This window comes from Acinonyx jubatus, chromosome D4 (genome assembly GCF_027475565.1).
Source record: "Acinonyx jubatus isolate Ajub_Pintada_27869175 chromosome D4, VMU_Ajub_asm_v1.0, whole genome shotgun sequence".
NCBI lineage: Eukaryota > Metazoa > Chordata > Mammalia > Carnivora > Felidae > Acinonyx > Acinonyx jubatus.
In genome coordinates, this window is record NC_069391.1 from 48187613 (window position 1) to 48206131 (window position 18519).

At 39.7% G+C, this 18519-nt stretch overlaps 2 protein-coding genes across 10 annotated transcripts in view; one reads left to right on the top strand and one right to left on the bottom strand.

The window, feature by feature from the left end:
- The window catches only part of HACD4 (3-hydroxyacyl-CoA dehydratase 4), a 36382-nt gene extending 24504 nt beyond the window's left edge, over positions 1-11878 (top strand). For both annotated transcript variants that reach the window (XM_027047064.2, XM_027047067.2), the window contains exons 6-7: positions 9029-9154; positions 10245-11878. In XM_027047064.2, the coding sequence (XP_026902865.1) occupies positions 9029-9154; positions 10245-10327 (209 nt within the window). In that variant the 3' untranslated portion in view covers positions 10328-11878. The remainder of the gene's footprint in view (positions 1-9028; positions 9155-10244) is intronic.
- A 6068-nt stretch (positions 11879-17946) lies between these two features.
- Positions 17947-18519, bottom strand: part of FOCAD (focadhesin) — a 311383-nt gene continuing 310810 nt past the window's right edge. For all 8 annotated transcript variants that reach the window (XM_053205043.1, XM_053205041.1, XM_053205038.1 and 5 more), the window contains one exon: positions 17947-18341. In XM_053205043.1, coding sequence (XP_053061018.1) covers positions 18268-18341 — 74 coding nt within the window. In that variant the 3' untranslated portion in view covers positions 17947-18267. The remainder of the gene's footprint in view (positions 18342-18519) is intronic.

Consider the following 18519-nt stretch of genomic DNA (forward strand, 5'->3'; position numbering starts at 1 on the left):
AGCATCATCCAAAGCAGGCCCCGGGCTCTGAGCTATTAGCACACAGCCCCACGTGGGCTCGAACTCATGAACTGCGAGATCATGACCTGAACCGAAGTTGGACACTTAACCAAGTGAGCCACCCAGGCGCCCCCAAAATCCTTTTATTGAAAAGTAATTTTAGACTCACGAGAAGTTACAAAAATTGTGCGTTGTTCCCATGTACCCTTCACCCACTTATCCTAATAACATCTTAACATAACCATAGGACATTATTATTTCATGAAATGTCATAAAATAATCTATATGTGAGATATAATTTCATAGAACCTTCTTCTCTTTATTGAAGTATAACAGACAATGCTGTATTAGTTTCAGGTATACAACATATTGATTCAACAATTCCATACATTACTCATTGCTTCCCACAGTAAGTGTAGTCACCAGCTGTCACTCTACAGTATTACAATATTTTTGACTATGACACCCTATGCTGTACTTTTCATTTGTCTTACTCATTTTATAACTGGAAGTTTGTACTTCTTAATCCCCTTTGTCTATTTAGCCCATCCCCCCGCCCCCAACCACCTCCCTAACTGGCAACCGCAAGTTGGTTCTCTATATTTAAGTCTATTTCTTGTTTATCTTTTGTATTCCACATATAAATGAAAGTATATGGTATTTGTCTTTCTCTGTGTATTTCACTTAGCATACCCTATCTGATTGATAAGTTCTTTGTGTATTTTGCATATCAAACCCTTGTCAGATATTTCACTTTCAAATATCTTCTCCCATTCACTAGGTTGCCTTTTTGTTTTGTCAATGCTTTCCTTTGCTGCACAAAAGCTTTTTATCTGGGGGCGCCTGGGTGGTTCCGTTGGTTAAGCAGCTCTTGATTTAGGCCCAGGTCATGATCTCACAGTACATGAGATGGAGCCCTTGCTTGGGATTCTCTCTCCCCCTCTCTCTATGCTCCTTCCCTCCTCTCAAAATAAAATGAACAAACAATTAAAAAAAAAAAATTTAAAAAGCTTTTTATTTTGATGTAGTCCCAATGATTTAATTTTGGTTTCATTTCCCTTGCCTAAGGAGACATATCTGTAAATATGTTGCTAAGGGTGATGGCCAAATTACTGCTTATGTTTTCTTGCAGGAGTTTTATGGTTTCACGATTCACAGTTAGGTCTCTAATCCATTTTGAGTTTATTTTTGTGTACAGTGTAAGAAAGGGGCCAGTTTCAATCTTTTGCATATAGCTGTCCCATTTTCCCAGACCATTTATTGAAAAAAACTGTCTTTTCCCCATTGTAAATTCTTGCCTTTGTCATTGATTAATTGGCTATATATGCATGGGTTTATTTCTGGGTTCTCTATCTTGTTCCATTGACCTGTGTATCTGTTTTAATACCATACTGTTTTGATTACTACAGCTTTGTTGCCTATCTTGAAATCTGGAATTAGTGTACCTCCGGCTGTGTTGTTCTTTCTCAAGATTTCTTTGTCAATTCAAGGTATTTTGTGGTTCTATACAAATTTTAGGATTATCTGTTCTAGTTCTATGAAAAATGCTATTGGTGTTTTTATAGGGATTGCATTGAATCTGTAGTTTGCTTTGTGTACTTTGGATCTTTTAATGATATTTTTCCAATCCATGAGCATGTTTGTGTCATCTTCAGTTTCTTTCATCAATGTCTTACAGTTTTCAGAGTGTAGGTCTTTCACTTCTTTGGTTAAGTTTATTCCTAGGTATTTTATTCTTTTTGGTGCAACTGTACATGGTTAGTAGTGTATAGAAGAAATGGAACAGATTTCTCTGTTACTTTTGTATCTTGCAAATTTACTGAATTTATCAATTCTAATAGTTTTTCAGTAGAGTCTGTAGGATTTTCTGTATATAGTGTACCATGTCATCTGCAAATAATCTTGGTTAACTTCTTCCTTGGCAATTTGGAAACCTCTTTTTTCTTTTTCTTGTCTGATTGCTGCAGCTAAGACTTCCAGTACTCTGTTGAATAAAAGTGGTGAGAGTGGACATCCTTGTCTTGTTACTGATCTTAGAGAAAAAGCTTTTTTTTCACCATTGAGTATGATGTTAGTTGTGGGTTTTTCATAGGTGGCTTTATGGTATGTTTCCTCTAAACCCATTTTATTGAGAGTTTTTATCATGAATGGATGTTGTATTTTGTCAAATGCTTTTTCTGCATCCTTTGAAATGGTCCAGCGAGTTTTCTGTTTCATCTTGTTAATGTGATATAACATGTTGAGTGATTTGCAAATATTGAATCACTCTTGCATCCCTGGAAAATCCCACTTGTTTGCAGTGAATGATCTTTTTAATGTATTGCTGTATGCAGTTTGCTAATATTTTATTGAGGATTTTTGCACTATGTTCATCAGAGATAACTGGCTATAGTTTTATTTTTTAAACAGTCTTTGGTTTTGCAATCAGGCCTTGTAGAATGAATTTGGAAGTTTTCCATCATCTTCTATTTTTTTGAGAAGACTTAAACACTTCTTTAAATGTTTGGTAGAATTCATCTGTGAAGCCATCTGGTCCCAGACTTTTGTCTGTTGGGAGATTTTGATTACTGATTCACTTTCATTACTAATAGTAATTTGCCTGTTCAAATTTTCTATTCCTTCCTGAATCACTTTTGGGAGATTGTATATTTCTAGGAATTTATCTGTTTCTTCTAGATTGCCCAATTTGTTGGCATGTAATTTTTCATTCTATTCTCTTACAATCCTTTGTATCTCTGTGGTATCAGTTGTTATTTCTTTTCCTTCATTTTTTACTTTAGTCCTCTTTTCTGATGAATCTGGCTAAAGGCCATCAATTTTGCTTATCATTTCAAAGGGCAGCTCTTGGTTTGATTGATCTCTTCTGTCATTTTTTTAGTTTACTTTTTTCTGCCATAATCTTTATTATTTCCTTCCTTCTACTTTCTAGTAGCTTTGGGCTTTGTTCTTTTCCTGGCTCCCTTAGGTGTAAGGTTAGGTTGTTTGAAAGTTATTCTTGTTTCTTGAGATAGGCCCGTATTGCTATAAACTTCTCTTGTAGAACTGCTTTTGCCATGGCCCAAAGATTTTGGACTGCAGTGTTTCCATCTTCATTTGTCTTCCTGTATTTTTTGATTTCCTCTTTGATTTCTTTGTTGACCCATTTGTTGTTTAATAGCATGTTGTGTAGCCTTCCTTTATTTGTGTTCTTTCCAAAATTTTTCTTGTAATTGATTTCTAGTTTCATACTGTTGTGGTTGGGAAAAAATGCTTGCTATGACTTCAATCTTCTTAACATTTTTGAGGCTTGTTTTGTGGCCTAACATTTGATCTGTCCTGCAGAATGCTTCAGGTGCACTTAAAAAGAATGCATATTCTGTTTTTTAATGGAATGTTCTGTAGGTATCTGTTAGGGTCGTCTAGTTTAATGTGTCATTCACAGCCACTATCTCCTTGTTGATTTCCTGTCTGGATGACTGTCCATTGATGCATGTGGGGTGTTAAAGTCCTCTCTTATTGTATTACTCTCAGTTTCTCGTTTTATGCCTGTTAATTGCTTTATGTAATTAGATGGTTCTTTGTTGGGTGAATAGATGTTTACAATTGTTATACCCTCTTGGACTGATCACTTCATCATTATGTAGTACCTTTGTCTCTTGCTACAGTCTTTGTTTTAAAGTCTATTTTGTCTAATATAAGTATTGCTACCCTGTTTCCTGCCCCATTTGCCTTGTATAGGTTTTTCCATATCTTCACTTTCAGTCTGTATGTGTATTTAGGTCTGAAGTGAGTCTCCTGTAGGCAGAAATGGATGGGTCTTGGTTTTGGTTTTTTGGTTTGTTTTTTAAATCCTTTCAGTCACCCTATAGGTGCAGTTAGTTCACTTACATTTAAAGTAATTGTTAATAGATATGGACCTATTGCCATTTTATTCATCGTTAACAACAAATTGGTTGTTTTCAGAATTCTGTTCCTTCTCTTGTTCTCTTCCTTTGTGGTTTGATGGCTTGCTTTTGTGTCACATTTGGATTCCTTTCTCTTTATTTTTTTGTGTATCTATTGTAGGTTTTTGATTTGTGGTTGCCATTGGGTTCAAATAGAACATCTTATGTGTGTAATGGTCTGTATTAAGTTGATGGTCACCTAAGTTTGAACACATTCTAAAAGGTTTTACTTCCCCCTCCATGTCTTATATAAACGATGTCATATTTTACATATTTCCTTTTTGTGTATCACTTAAATTTTATAGATATAATTGATTTCACTACTTTTGTGTTTAAACCTCCATGCTGGCTTTATAATTGGTTAGTCTACCACCTTTACGGTATGTTTGCTTTTTACCTGTGAAACTTTTCCTTTTATAATTTTCTTCTAGTTATGTCCTAGAAGCAGTTTTTGCTGCTTTAAAAATTCACTCTATATCACTACTTTTTGCCATATCAATTATTATGGTTGAATAATAATTGGTGTGGACGTCCTTGGATTCATCTTTTTGAGGCTTTATGTGCTTCCTGAAGCTGGATGTCTCTTTTCTTTCCCAGATTAGGGAAGTTTTCAGTTATTTCTTCAAATAATTTTTCTACTCCCTTTCTCTCTCTCTCTCTTCTGGGATCCCTTTAATGCAAATATTGTTACTCTCGATAATGCTGAGTTCCCTTATCGGATGTCATTTTTTTCCTTCCTGCTCTTCAGCTTGATTGCTTTCCATTATGCTGTCTTCCAGATTGTTGTGTTCTTCTGCATCCTCTAATCTGCTCTGGATTCCTTCTGGTGGAGTTACTTCGTTTTTTGAATTCTTCAGCTCTAACTGGTTCTTTTGTATATTTTCTCTTTGTTGGAGTTCTCATTGAGATCTGAGATCATCTACTCTTTTCTCACACCCAGCGATTATCTTTATGACCATTACTTGGAACTCGTTATCAGGCACATCGGTTACCTGTTTCATTTAGCTCTTTTACTGTGATTTTGTTCTTTCCTTTGGGCCATATTCCTCTGTCTCCTCATTTTGTCTGTGTATCAGTGAGTCAGCATCTCCTGGTCTTTTTTTTTTTTTAATGTTTATTTTTGAAAGAGAGAGTGCGAGCACGTGAGCATGAGCGGGGAAGGGGCAGAGGCAGATGGAGACACAGAATCTGACACAGGCTCCAGGCTCTGAGCTAGCAGCACAGAACCTGACGTGGGGCTCAAACTCACAAGCTGTGAGATCATGACCTGAGCCAAAGTCAAACGCTTAACCGACTGAGCCACCCAGGTGTCCCTGCATCTCCTGGTCTTGAAAATAGTGGCCTTATGTTGAAGAGATCCTGTGGCGTCCTGTAGCACAACTCCCCCTTGGTCTTCAAAATCAGGAATGTCCCCTGTGCGGGTTGCCTATGCCCTACTGTTATGGCTGAGCTGCAGTTGCCTTTGGTGCAGCCAGCTGCTATGACCCACTTTGCCTGCTTTGGGCACACGGGGCAGGGTTTGATCCCTATGGTATTGAGAGGGCTGTTTGAAGCTTCTGTAACTAGTTGGTGGGTAGACCAACAAGTGGAATTACTGGATAGTACAGTGCTCCTATATTTAATTTTTGAGAGACCTCCATACTATTTTCCACACTGGCTGCACCTGTTTATATTCCTAGTAACAGTGTAAGAGGGTTCCCCTTTCTCTACAGCCTTGCCAACACTTGTTATTTCTTTTCTTTTCTTTTTTCTTTTTCTTTTTGTACTAGCCACCCTGGGAGGTGTGAGGTGATATCTCATGATTTTGACTTGCATTTCTGTGATGATTAGTGATGCTGAGCATCTGTATGTCTTCTCTAGAGAAATGTATGTTCATGTCTTCATGTTTTTGCATTGCATTGTGTTTTTGGTATTGAGTTGTAGAAGTTCTTCATGTATTTTGGATATTAATGCCATGTAAGATACATACCTTGCATTCTCCCATTCAGTAGGGTGCCTTTCTGTTTTGTGAATGGTTCCTTTCACTGTGCAAAATTTCATTTTGGTGTAGTCCCAATTTTGCTTTTGTTGTCCTTGTCTGAGGAGACCTACCCCTAAATATGTTCCTAAGGGAAATATCCAAGAGTATAATGCCTATGTTTTCTTCTAGGAGTTTTGTGGTTTCAGGTTTCACATTTAGGTCTTTTATCCATTTCGAGTTTATTCTTGTCTATAATAAGGGGTCCAGTTTCATTCTTTTGAATGTGGCTGTTCAGCTTTCCCAGCATCATGTATTGAAGTGACTGCCTTTTTCCCATTGTAAATTCTTGCCTCCTTTGTCATAGATTGACCATATAAGCATGGTTTATTTATTGGCTCTCTACCCTCTTCCATTAATTTTCGTGTCTATTTTTGTGCCAGTACTATACTGTTTTGATCATATCGGGTTTGTTGTATACCTTGGAATATGCAGTTGTGATACCCCCAGCTGTGTTCTTTCTCAAGATTGCTTTGGCTATTCAAGGTCTTTTGTGGTTTCATATAAACTCCAGGATGACTTATTCTAGTTCCATGAAAAATGCTATTGGTATTTTGATAGGGATTATACTGTATCTGTAATTTGCTTTGGGTAGTATGTACTTTTTTTTTTTATGTTTATTTATTTTTAGAAAGAGAGAGTAAGCGGGAGGGAGAGAATCCCAAGCAGGCTCTGCACCGTCAGTGCAAGCCTGATGCAGGACCTGAATTCACAAATTGCGAGATCATGACCTGAGCTGATGTCAGACACTTACCCGACGAAGCCACCCAGGCGCCTTGGGTACTGTGGACATTTTAATGATAATTCTTCTAGTCCACGAGCTTGGTGTATCTTTCCATTTGTTTGTGTTGTCTTCAGTCTCTTCCTTCAGTGTCTTAACAGTTTTCAGAGTATAGATGTTTCACCTCCTTGGCTTATTTTGTTTGGTGCAACTGTTAATGGGATTGTTGTTTTCTGAATTTTTCTTTCTGCTACTTTATTAGTATATAGAAATGCAGCTGATTTCCATGTGTTAATTTTGTAACCTGCAACTTTCCTGAATTCGTTTGTTACTTCTGTTTTTTTGGTGACATCTTTAGGATTTTTATGTACAGTGTCATGTCTTGTGCATGTCTTCCTTTCCAATTTGGGTGCCTCTTAGTTCCTTTTCTTGTCTGATGTGGCTAGGACTTCTAGTACTTTGTTGAATAAAGTGACAAGAGTGGACAGCTTGACTTGTTCCTGATCCTAGAGGGAAAGCTCTTAGTTTATCACTATGATTTTAGCTTTGGGTTTTTAATACATAGCCTTTATTATGTTGAGGAATATTTTCTCTAAACCCACTTTGTTGCATTTTTATCATGAACAGATGTTTTGTCAAGTGCTTTTTCGTCATCTATTGATTGTGATTTTTATCTTTTGTTGATATGGTGTATCACATTGACTGCACATATTGGACCATCCTAGCATCCCCATAGTCAATCCCCCTTAATTGTGGTAAATGGTCCTTTTCACGTATTGTTGAATATGTTCTGCTAATTTGTTGAGGATTTTTGCATCTATGTTCATTAGGGATAATGGCTTGTATTTAGAGGGAGGGTGGTGGGAGGGGGTAGTCTCTTTGCTTTTGATGTAAAGGTAAAGCTGGGCTCATAGAATGTATTTGGAAGCTTCCCTTCCTATTTTTTTTAGAATTGATTGATGTGAATAGGTATAAACTCTTCTTTAAATGTTTGTTAAAATTCACCTGTGAATCCAGTTGCTCCTGGACTTCTGTTTGGGAAGTTTGTAAAGTATAGATTCAAGGTTGTTTCTAATAATGGGTCTATTCAGATTTTCTATTTTTTCCTGATTCGATTTTGGAAATGTGTTGTGTTTCTAGGAATTTATTTCTTCTAAGTTGCCTAATTTGTTGCATCGAAATTTTCGTAGTAGTCTTGTAATCTTTTGTATTTCTGTGGGTCAGTTTTTATTTCTACTGTTTTCCGATTTTAGTTTAGTCTCCTTTTTTCTTGAGGAGCTTGGCTAAAGGTTTATTAATTTTATCTTTTCAAGGAACCAGCTCTTGGTTTCATTGATATTTTCTTTTTTTAAGTCTCTATTTCATTCATCCCTGGTCTGATCTTTATGATTTCCTTCCTTCTTCTAACCTTGTATCCTGCTGAATTTTAAGGCTCCCAAAGATTAGCCCCACTGGATTTCAAGGCCACATGTCATAGGGACTCGTTCTCACAGCAGTCTCCCAGTGCCAGGGCGCTCTGAGGTGGTTCCTTACTTCCTTGCGCTTCCAGGCTTGTGGTGTCCCCTCCGTTTGTGGTTAGTCTCACTAGGGTTTTGGTTTCCAACCACATCTCCACCCCTCCTACCCTTTTCCATGTGGCCTTCTCTCTCAATTCACTGTGGAAGGTCTGTCCTGTGTTCAGGACGTTTTCAGAGTTGTGCAGATGTAGCTGTTACTTTGGCGTGTCCATGGGTTGAGCTGAACTCAGGCTCCTCCTACTTCACCATCTGCTCCCTCTCTGAACCTCCATCTCTTTATCTGACCCCAGCCTCGTCCCTCAAACTTCTTTAGGTCACCATTTCTCCCAGAGTTGCTCAGAAGTCTTTATAAGTTCTACTAGTGGGTGGGGAGGAAGGAGGAGCTATTCGAAGGCCAGTTAAGCTGAGGAGATGTTGAGTGAAACCAGTTTCTTTGTTGCAGAGCTTTTCAGAATCTCTACTGCACTGATAGGCGTTTTGAAACTCCAAGGAGAGCAACCGTATGCCACATTTTTCGGATTCCTCAAACTATCCATCCATCCCTATTAGTGGCTAAGGAGACAAGTATTGGGGGATACCACTTTAAGAAACATTGTAAACTATTTCTCTGTGGGCATAACCAAGTGTAAAATGAACAACAACAAAAAAATTCAAGTCGCACTGTTGTCATGGTCTTGCCAGTTTAGTCGTTCACATTTCTTTGTTAAACTGTAGCTTTAGCTGTGGGATTCAGCAGTGGTCACAACCGTCATTATAAAATTCAAAATATCCATACACACACACACACACCCACCCATCCCTGTAGCAATATGAGAGGAAACTCACAATTCTTTCTTTCTTCTTTAAACAGCATTTGCCATCTATCAGTCGCTGCCTTATTTCGAATCATCTGGCACATACTCCACGAAGCTGCCTTTCGACTTAGCCATCTATTTCCCATACGTGCTGAAAATGTATCTCATGATGCTCTTTATAGGTAAGTGGCTTTTGTTTTTGCATTCTTCCTGTGCTTTCTGGTTTGTGCTGCTATCTACCTTAGCAGAAAGGTCTGCAAACACGGGAGAGGCAGAAAAGGAAGCCCGGCATGATGGACTAGATCTTGTTAGTAAAGCACCTCGAAGTTATAATGCTTTTTGCAGGACATCACAAGCTCAGATATATCAGTGTTTCACCGTATAAACACGAACAGTTTCCGTAGCAGGTAACATACCTGCAGTTGTAGGAAATGTAGAAGTTTGACCATGGAGGGGCGCCTGAGTGGCTCAGTCAAACATCGGACTTTGGTTCAGGTCATGATCTGACGGTTTGTGAGTTCGAGTCCCGCGTCGGGCTCTGTGCTGACACCTCAGAGCCTGGAGCCTGCTTCGGATTCTGTGTCTCCTGCTCTCTCTCTGCCACTCCCCGGCTCATGCTCTGTCTCTCAAAAATGAATGAACATTAAAAAAAAAAAAAAGTTTGACCATGGACATAGTGATCTACAGAGAAAACACAGATGTCAAACGAAGCAAGCTTGGCCATTCTGGTTTTCCCATTTATATCGATTTTGTTTCCTGTTTGTTTGGTTTTATGTGCTAGCATTTCCCCAGCAGGCAAGTGGGAGTAGGTGCTAAAAACACAAGAAAAATGTGTGGGACAAACACTTGGAGTTGAGAAAATTTAACTGGCAGAGGACTTCCACGATTACGTTTCACTCTCTGCAGCTCTAACCTTCCCCAACCCCCAAGAGAGTTGTTACCTTCCGGAGGTAATCATTATCAGACCTGTAAGAACAACGCATCAAAGAGAAGACAGATGCGACGCTTGCGGGGTGGTAGAGAGAGCTACTCTAGGGAAAGGCAGAAACGAATCCCTTGCCACAAACCGAATGGGACAGCAGAGTATGCTTTCCTTCCCTTTCTGCAGAAGATCTGGACCCTGGGTTAAGTGTTCCTTCTTTGGGTCTCCCTTGCAAGTGTCTTGTCCTTCGACTCCACGTGGCACTCTGACTGTATTTTAAAACCACGGTTCTTTCCAGGGAAACGCTTGGTAAACCTTACTTACTTCTGCCCCTCCCTTCTCCATGTTAGGTATGTATTTTACCTACAGTCACCTTTACTCAGAAAGAAGAGACGTCCTCCAAGGCTTTCCCGTTAAAAAGAAGAAAGTGTGAAGCACGGCGCTCTGATGTGACAAGAGAAAACCCAGGCTTGTGGATTCGCTGCAGTAAACGGCACCGTGGCGGAAAAACACGTGGTACTTGACAAAAAAACCCACGATGGGATTGCTCTCCTCAAACTTGAGACGTATCACGGCAGTCTCTTATCCTCGCATGTTTTCAAAACACGTATTCTGTGCAAGCTACTTCACCAAAGCTGTGGGTTTTATACAAGTTAAATTTACATCGTGGGAAGCCTGGTTATTTTCCTGTAAGGTTAACGAGACATAGGAGAGGGACTGGGATAGACTTAGTTGAATTGAGAAACCAAAGGTGTTAGCGGGAATTGTATCTGTTAACATCTCTCTACATTTTTCACTTCGGAGTTCCCAAATAGCAAGTCTGCAGGAGGGCATCGATGTGAAATATGTTTTGCAGTTGTCCAGGAAAAAACTGTACAGACAGATGCCCCGCCATCGCCACGGTTCACACCATTTTACACATTAGACACGCTTAGGAAATGACACGTGTTCCAAACCCTGGAAGAATATTCACTAATATTACACAAGGTACTTGGACTTTGATCCTTAAAAGAGGACCCTGATGAAACAGAATAGATCTTAGATAAATATACAAATAATGCCCCATATTTCTTTCCTGAAAAAAATAATGAGGCCATATCCATACCTTGTAGGGACATAAAAGGTACAAAACTATAATAATTTTGAAGGAAACAAGGCAACTAAGAACTAGTGATGTTTCAGATTACTGAATTATTATTGCTAATTACTATGTCATCACTTAGAGTTTTGAAAACTTTTCTTTTGAAGATCTAAAATATTTGTGAATAATTGACTAATAGCATCATCTCTGTAACACTGGTATATCATTCACTTTTCTTGAAAGAATTCTAGAATCTTCTGATCCAGTAGCCATAGAAAAAGGGAATAAACATTTTGTGACATAAAAACCAGGTAGTAAAAACATAGTTACAAAAAAATTGGTCATCTCATTTCCACTAAATAAAACATTTAAAAAGTTGAGTGTTAATAAAGATAATTGCCATCTTTACAAATTTAGTATCCTATTTGGAATCTCAAAATAAGTATAAAAACGATCCTTTTAAAAATCTAGATTTTGTTTCTAATGTTGCTTATTTTAAAAAATTTACTGAAAGCTCTAGCGCAGGAAGAGAACAGAATCCCTCTGCAAACTTTGGGTGATTCAGTGTAGCTTCCTCTCAATTAAGATCACTGAAATACTATTTACATCTAGAATCACTGAAGAGCAGAGTTGTAACAATTACAGAAACTACATTTTGTTATTAAATACTACTTTAATTTCTAAACCAAATGACCTTAAGAACCTGCATACTTCTTAAAATAGAAGACTGACAAAGAAACACAAGGAAATTTAGAATTATGGATTGACAATTTCAGGTCTGCAACAGTTGAAACCAAAATCCATGACTCCTTTGGTGACCCAGTCACAGTTGTTCTTGTGGTTGGTTGCCTGTATCCATAATTGAGAGAAATACTAAATTTCGTTAGAGATTAGTAAAAATAAGGATGTAATTTTTCCTTCGCCACGTTAAGAAACCCAGCCAGTAAACATCTACCTAGTTGATTGGATATGACCCAGAATGCAAAGTTGATTTCTTTGGCTATTTTAACTGTGTGTCCATCAAATCTCTATTTCATTTTGTTCAGTGTTGTCAAATGCTCAGTTTCCCAAATCTAATACATATAGATGAAACAGGAAACTATTAGATATTTTAAAAGCATAACACATGACTTTTAAGATGACCTTTCTTTGGAGTTTTCAATGCCAAGTAACCCCAGCTAAGGTGTACTAAGTAATCAACAGCACTGGGACCTCCGGAGCGGGTGGGGGATAAAACTGCTCTGAACGAAAATGCTGCAGAGCTTATTTCATCACTGAGCAGAAGTCTGCCTGAAAAACATCACGTACACACTGTAATATCATCAAAGTCCCTGGGCCTTTTCTTTATCAAAGTAGTGCATGAAAAGCAGTAACACTTCTTCCAAACATATCCATTCAGTATTAATGCATTTTCTTTTCCTCACTTTTCACCACTCTTACCCTTGTCTGACGTTTTTCTTCAGTAAACAGATTGTTAGTAAAAGGAGTTGATTCTTAGTTGCCGCAAACGCATCTACATTCATTCAAGAAACAACGTGGGGTGCCTTGCACACTGTAGGCATAAAATTATAAAACCTTTATCAGGCTTCCTGCAAACACATTTGTTACTAAAGAATAAACCGCATCTTCCTGGAGTCCCTAAAAGAAGTTAACCCTTTTGTTTTAGTATATACCTTATTCTGCCTACCTTGAGCAAGCAAATTTCGAAAGAATATGCATTTCTTTCGAAAGATGATATAGCTATAACATCAATATCCAAAATGTTTCTGCAAAGAATCTTATGTTTATATACAAAGAAAACAGTCACGTTTCATTGTGCTAAAGTATTAAAGTGATTTAAAATTAAAATGTGCTAAAAATTATCTCCCCTTCCCCCAACATCGTCCTCTCCTTTATTTTTGCTTTGTAGACATTACGTTGTTTTTCCTTTGTTCGGGTAACTTTTACTTTCTATTTCTGGGCCTGATTGCTGTGCTAACTTTGATATGGCCCTTTTTACCAGGGTACCTTTTCAGAGTATGTTTCAGGGAGCAACAGTCCCAGAACTAACCAGGGAACCACCTAGAAGGCAGATTCCAGGGTGCCCCTGGGAGCCAGGAACCTGCATTTTGCCAGGCTCCTCAGATGCACCTCTGGCACACTAGAGTTTGAGTCCAAAGAATTTCAGCTTTGGACAGAAAACTGCTAATAAGAACTTCAAAAAAAGCCACCATGCCATGTAGTTCTGTTTTTACAACCAAGATGATGACATTCATTTATGTTTAAAGGTGCTACCCGGGAATTCATTTATCTCTGGTAAGGGTGGCTAGAGTTGAAAAATCTCATCTTAGAAAGGGGAACTGTCAATTCCATCTGAAAATCAATTAGTAAGAACATGTCTTGATTCATCAAACGTAGGTGCCTACCGTGTGCTTTGTGGTATTCAGCTGAGCCACGGGATCCAGTGAGAATGTGGCCTGGAAGTAAGAGCGGTGGGTAGGATTTGAAATCCAGCTCTAATGTTTACCAACTGAATGCCCCTGAGTTCGTTTCCTGCCCTGGCCAACACATGAAGTATGGTAAATTAAACCTTTTTAAAATATAAGCGGCTACACAGAAGTAGGAAATTTGTCACATGCTTTCCTGGATGCTTTAAACTTATAAGATGGTTCGCTGATTTACATTTTCTGAATCTAAGTTCCATGAAGGCAGGAATATCCTGTCTTACTTTGTCCCCCAGGACCTTATATGGTGCCACATAGTACTCATAATTGTGCAGCTCTGACTTTATAGATTGCTACCAATACATCCAGAAAGAGACATTTTAAGAAATGTATCAATTAGGTGATGTTTCAATTATATTTGATTCGTCCCAACACTTCATGTTTAGAAGACACACGAAGTTTTTTAAAATTTACGTTAGTACCCTTTCTTAATGGGCTACTTGCTTTTAGAATGTTTTAAGGAGAACAATTTGTTAAATTTCTATGATCTTCCCAAGTCCCAGTGTACATACGGTCAAGCATTAGAGCTATTTTAGTGAAACCTATAAGTGGTAACATTTCTATTACATCTGAGAATTTATAAAGCATATTTTTGTATTTGATCCTTACAACTACTTTGTGAGGGAAGTTACTCCTTGTATTCAAGAAATAAAACCAAAGTCAGGGAATCATCACTGTCACTCTTAGTTTCATATCCAATAATTTAGCTGGAAATTATTTCATACGTCCCTTATGTTTGACAAGAATCAAATGATCTTCAACAAGTTACATGCATATTCACAACTTCGTAATTACTATATCTTATCTATCATACATTAAAAAAAAAAAAAATGAGACCTTAGTGTTTCCAGGATCAGAATTAAGTATTTCCTTTGAGAAAATACAAAAACACATTACCTCATCCAGGACCAACGTGACGATGATACACATTTACACATGAAGATGACGCCGTGAGGTGTTTTCTCCAATGGGAGGAGGAAGGATGTGAATTATTGCAGCCCCATTCCGTCCCTGGGTCCCATCTGAAATGCCTGCGGCCAGGAATGGGCTTGTGGGGTGGAGATACGGACTCACCAGACACCTAGCCTACAACTCTGGCTTTAGCGAAGGCCACAACGTCCAAACCAAATGATCCGACTTCCCTTCTAAAACAGCAATTTACAAAAATGTTTACTGAAAGTTTAAAACGGCTTATTTCAGAGTTACCGAGTTACTTCAAGATAGCAGCAGAGTTCCTAACAAAGTCTTACTATAATCACAATATCGTTATCTTTGGTTGAAATCATGTAGTAGAAATTCGGGCGGTCAACTTCAAAAAAGGTTAAGAACCCTGTAGTTAGTTACCATGGAGTCATTACATTACAAATAAAAAAAGATAATTTTAGGCACTTGCATGGATGCCAACATCTGCTTGGAATGCACACTTTTCAAATCAAGAGAGTGTTTGGATATTTCTGAGACACATAATAAAGCTTTCACCCCACACATTAATTTGTTAGGATATTCCAACATGCTATTTGTCTTGGCAACTTGTGATTTCGAAACCCAACAGAAGATAACTTGGAATATTTCCTTTTGTATATAGTTTGGAACATCTGGTCTGAGAAGGCAGAGACTTCTGATTTCTAGAGAACAACGCGAGCCATCCTGAGGGAATAGCCGCCTTCTGACCTGAGGTCACACAGGTGACCAACAGAGTGTGCTCATTCCAGTGGCCTTAGATCTTGTGATTTTAGAACCTTCAGATTTTCAAATTTAGAATCTTACATCTTAGACCCTTCAGAGGGTACCGTGAATCGGAAAATCCCACAAATCTGCAGCTCAAGGCTGCTGAAAACAAAACGGGGGTGGAGTGGGGTGGCGAGGGAAGAACGGATACAGATTTTATTTCTCCCATTTTGTACTCTTCTGTTCCCCAAGGGCCCGAGCAGGGGACAAAGTCTGGGATCAAAAGGGCAGCCTGGATTTAGAAGACCGGGTTGATTCTTCCTTCCCTCTCCTCCCACACCAGCAAGGTCTGCCTGCCGATTCAGGGCAGAAATGCAGACACCCTCAGTGTCCACTTCCTCTCGCTGTTCTGGACTGCCACCCACGTTTGCAAGCTGGCCCAGGAATTCAAAGTCCCTTAACCCACAAAAACCCATTCCTTTACAACTCCTAACTTCCCAATTCCAGCAGCCTATCAACATGAGGTAGTATCTTTTTTTTTTTTTTGTAGTTGACAATGTTGTATTAGTTTCAGGTGTACAATATCGATGTTTGACCCTTCCATACATTACCCAACGTGCACTCCCGTTGAGTGTGGTTACCATCTGTCACCATTATTTCAGTATTATTGACCGTATTCCCTGTGCTTAAGGGTTATTTCGTTTCTCTGATTACAGCAATCGATATTAAGCATGAACGAGATTCAATCCTTGGTAGGAGCTTTCATCTTTTAAAGAAAATTTTTTTTAATGCTTTATTTTTGAGAGAGAAACAGAGCATGAGCGGGGAAGGGGCAGAGAGAGAGAGGGAGACACAATCCGAACCAGGCTCCAGGCTCTGAGCTGACAGCACAGAGCCCGACGCGGGGCTCGAGCTCACAGACCACGAGATCATGACCTGAGCTGAAATCAAGAGTCAGACGCCCCGACCGACGGAGCCACCCAGGCGCCCCAGGAGTTTTCATCTTAAAGTGGATGCTGATGCCCTGATACGGTAGAATGAGCCCTGGATCTAGGGTTTTAGGGCCCTGCTAATCTATATATAGCTCTGCCTCTCATTAGATGTATTTGCTCCATTTCAAAATAGAAATGCCTCTTCACACTATTGTTGTAGGAGTGAAATAAGATCATACAAGTGGAGGTTCTAGTGAACTTACAGTATGGCACCTAACAACAAATATTAGATGAATTTCAGTCTCTGGTAGGAAGTATAAGAAAGTGTGCAGGGGGAAGGCAAGAGAGGCTAGCTTCTCATGTAAAACTTTCAGCTTCTGCCCTCAAATTCATTTCCCTCCAGCCCAGCCTCTAAGGAAATAGTAAACACGAAATATCGGCAACGCAGGTGAATACTACCCGAGGGCCCATCTCGCCTTCCCGTTTTCTGAAAGCATCTCGGCACCTTATTGAGGTTCGGCAAAAAGAAAGAAGAACGTGAATTACGAAGTGAACCACAGATAACCGGAACCTGCAATCACAAATCCATATATTTGGAAACTAAACTCGTGGAGTTATTTTTAACCTGAGCGGGAGGGAGGTTGACTGGGTGATGACATGAACGCACAGTATGTCAAACAGGAAGACTAAAAGTTCCCGGGTGCTTGTAAAGAACCGGGCACTGATATGGCATGGTACACATAAAGGTATATCACCACTCCGGGGGGCACAACGTTCATCCCCAGTGATCCCACGTATGTATCCATCAGAACATACATATGATTGGTTAAAGGCGGCTTTGATTAATGCCCGCATGAAGGAAAAATTATTAGCAAGCAGATCACAATGGAAATGCTGACTGATTCTCAAGCCCTCGAGTAAAACGCCGCCCTCGAGGACATTGTCGCATAACTTCATTTATTTGTCATTAGGCCACCAGCCACCCTGCTTAATTAAGGTAGAGATTTGTACTTAAAAAAATTGTTCAAAAATATATATTTTTAAAATGTTTATTTCTTTGGGGGTGGAGAGAGAGCACACACACACAAGTGGGGGAGGGGCAGAGAGAGAGAGAGAGAGAGAGAGAGAATCCCAAGCAGGCTCTGTGCTATCAGTGTAGAGTCCAACCAACATAGGACCTGATCCCACGAACTGTTAAGATCATGACCTGAGCTGAAATCAAGAGTCAGAGGCCCAACTGACTGAGACGCCCCTCAAAAAGATTTCTATCCAACATTCCCTCATCTTTCTCCTGGAGGAAACCCGGTTTAGGTGTGACCCAGGCCCAGTAGATTAGGGTACCCCACGTCCCACGTCCATGTTGTTCGGGGACTCACATGTGATCCAAGCCCAACCAGAGTCCTCTCCATGCTGCTCCTGTCATACCTATGGGCAAGGACACCTTTCCTTCCCTTTGTGGTTGCGGGCAGCCGTCTTAACAACTGTGTGGAGTGATCACGCGCCCTAATGGCATTGTTTGCCTCACCGAGCGCAGCTGACTGAACCTGATCGGATCTGCTCTAGAACTTCTTGGTTTGTGAGCCCCTGTTTTCTTCTTTGGCCGGAGCTTTTTTGGATTCGGTAACTTTCAGACTGCATTCAAGAGACCCAAGCGTAAGAAAATTATAGCCACCACTAACGAATCTGAGTTAGCTAATGTTCCACACGCACCAGGCTTATTATTGATAGGCGGCAAGACTGTTTTCTCAATAAGAAAACTTGAAGTCAACGAATATCCTCCAGAGACTTCGAGGGAAATCGATGGTGATGTCACTGTCACCACTATAAGTTTGGTTTTGCTAGCAAAAGCTTCCCCATGCCTTAAAACAAAGAAGTCACAGGCACAACATTCACAGGATTATTTTACTAGAATTTACGGGGGAGAGGATGATGTTGTCCAATTTGCACAGAGTAAATCTTCAGGTTGAACTCCTGCCAAATACAGGAAAATTCAAGTTCTTGTTTCAGTCTCAACTGGCCTGGGTACGGAAGCAATGCCCGCTTCTCCTGGTACGCGTGAGTCAAACTGTCGGTTATGTCTCCACCTTTTCGTGACCCTTAACTCTCTGCATCAAGGCTCAGCGACCCCAGACACGAATTCTGGAAAAACTTCTTCCATTTCTATGGTTTTCCTCATCCATCTGAGGATGTTGCCGGCTGTCACAGAACTTCACCAACCATACGCTCTGGTCCATACGGCTTTCTTCTTAAACTCTGGGAGAATTCTCAAGGACAGCAGGGTGGCTAAGGGGACAAAAAAAGTGAAGTGTGCTGTTGCATGTGGTGAAATGCATCCAAAAAGGTCATTTGCTTACTTATTTTTAACTGTTTGTTTATTTGAGAGAAGGCACGTGTGTGAGCAGAAGAGGGGAAGAGAGAGGGGGTGGAGGGAGAGAATCCCAAGCAGGCTCCAGGCTCAGTG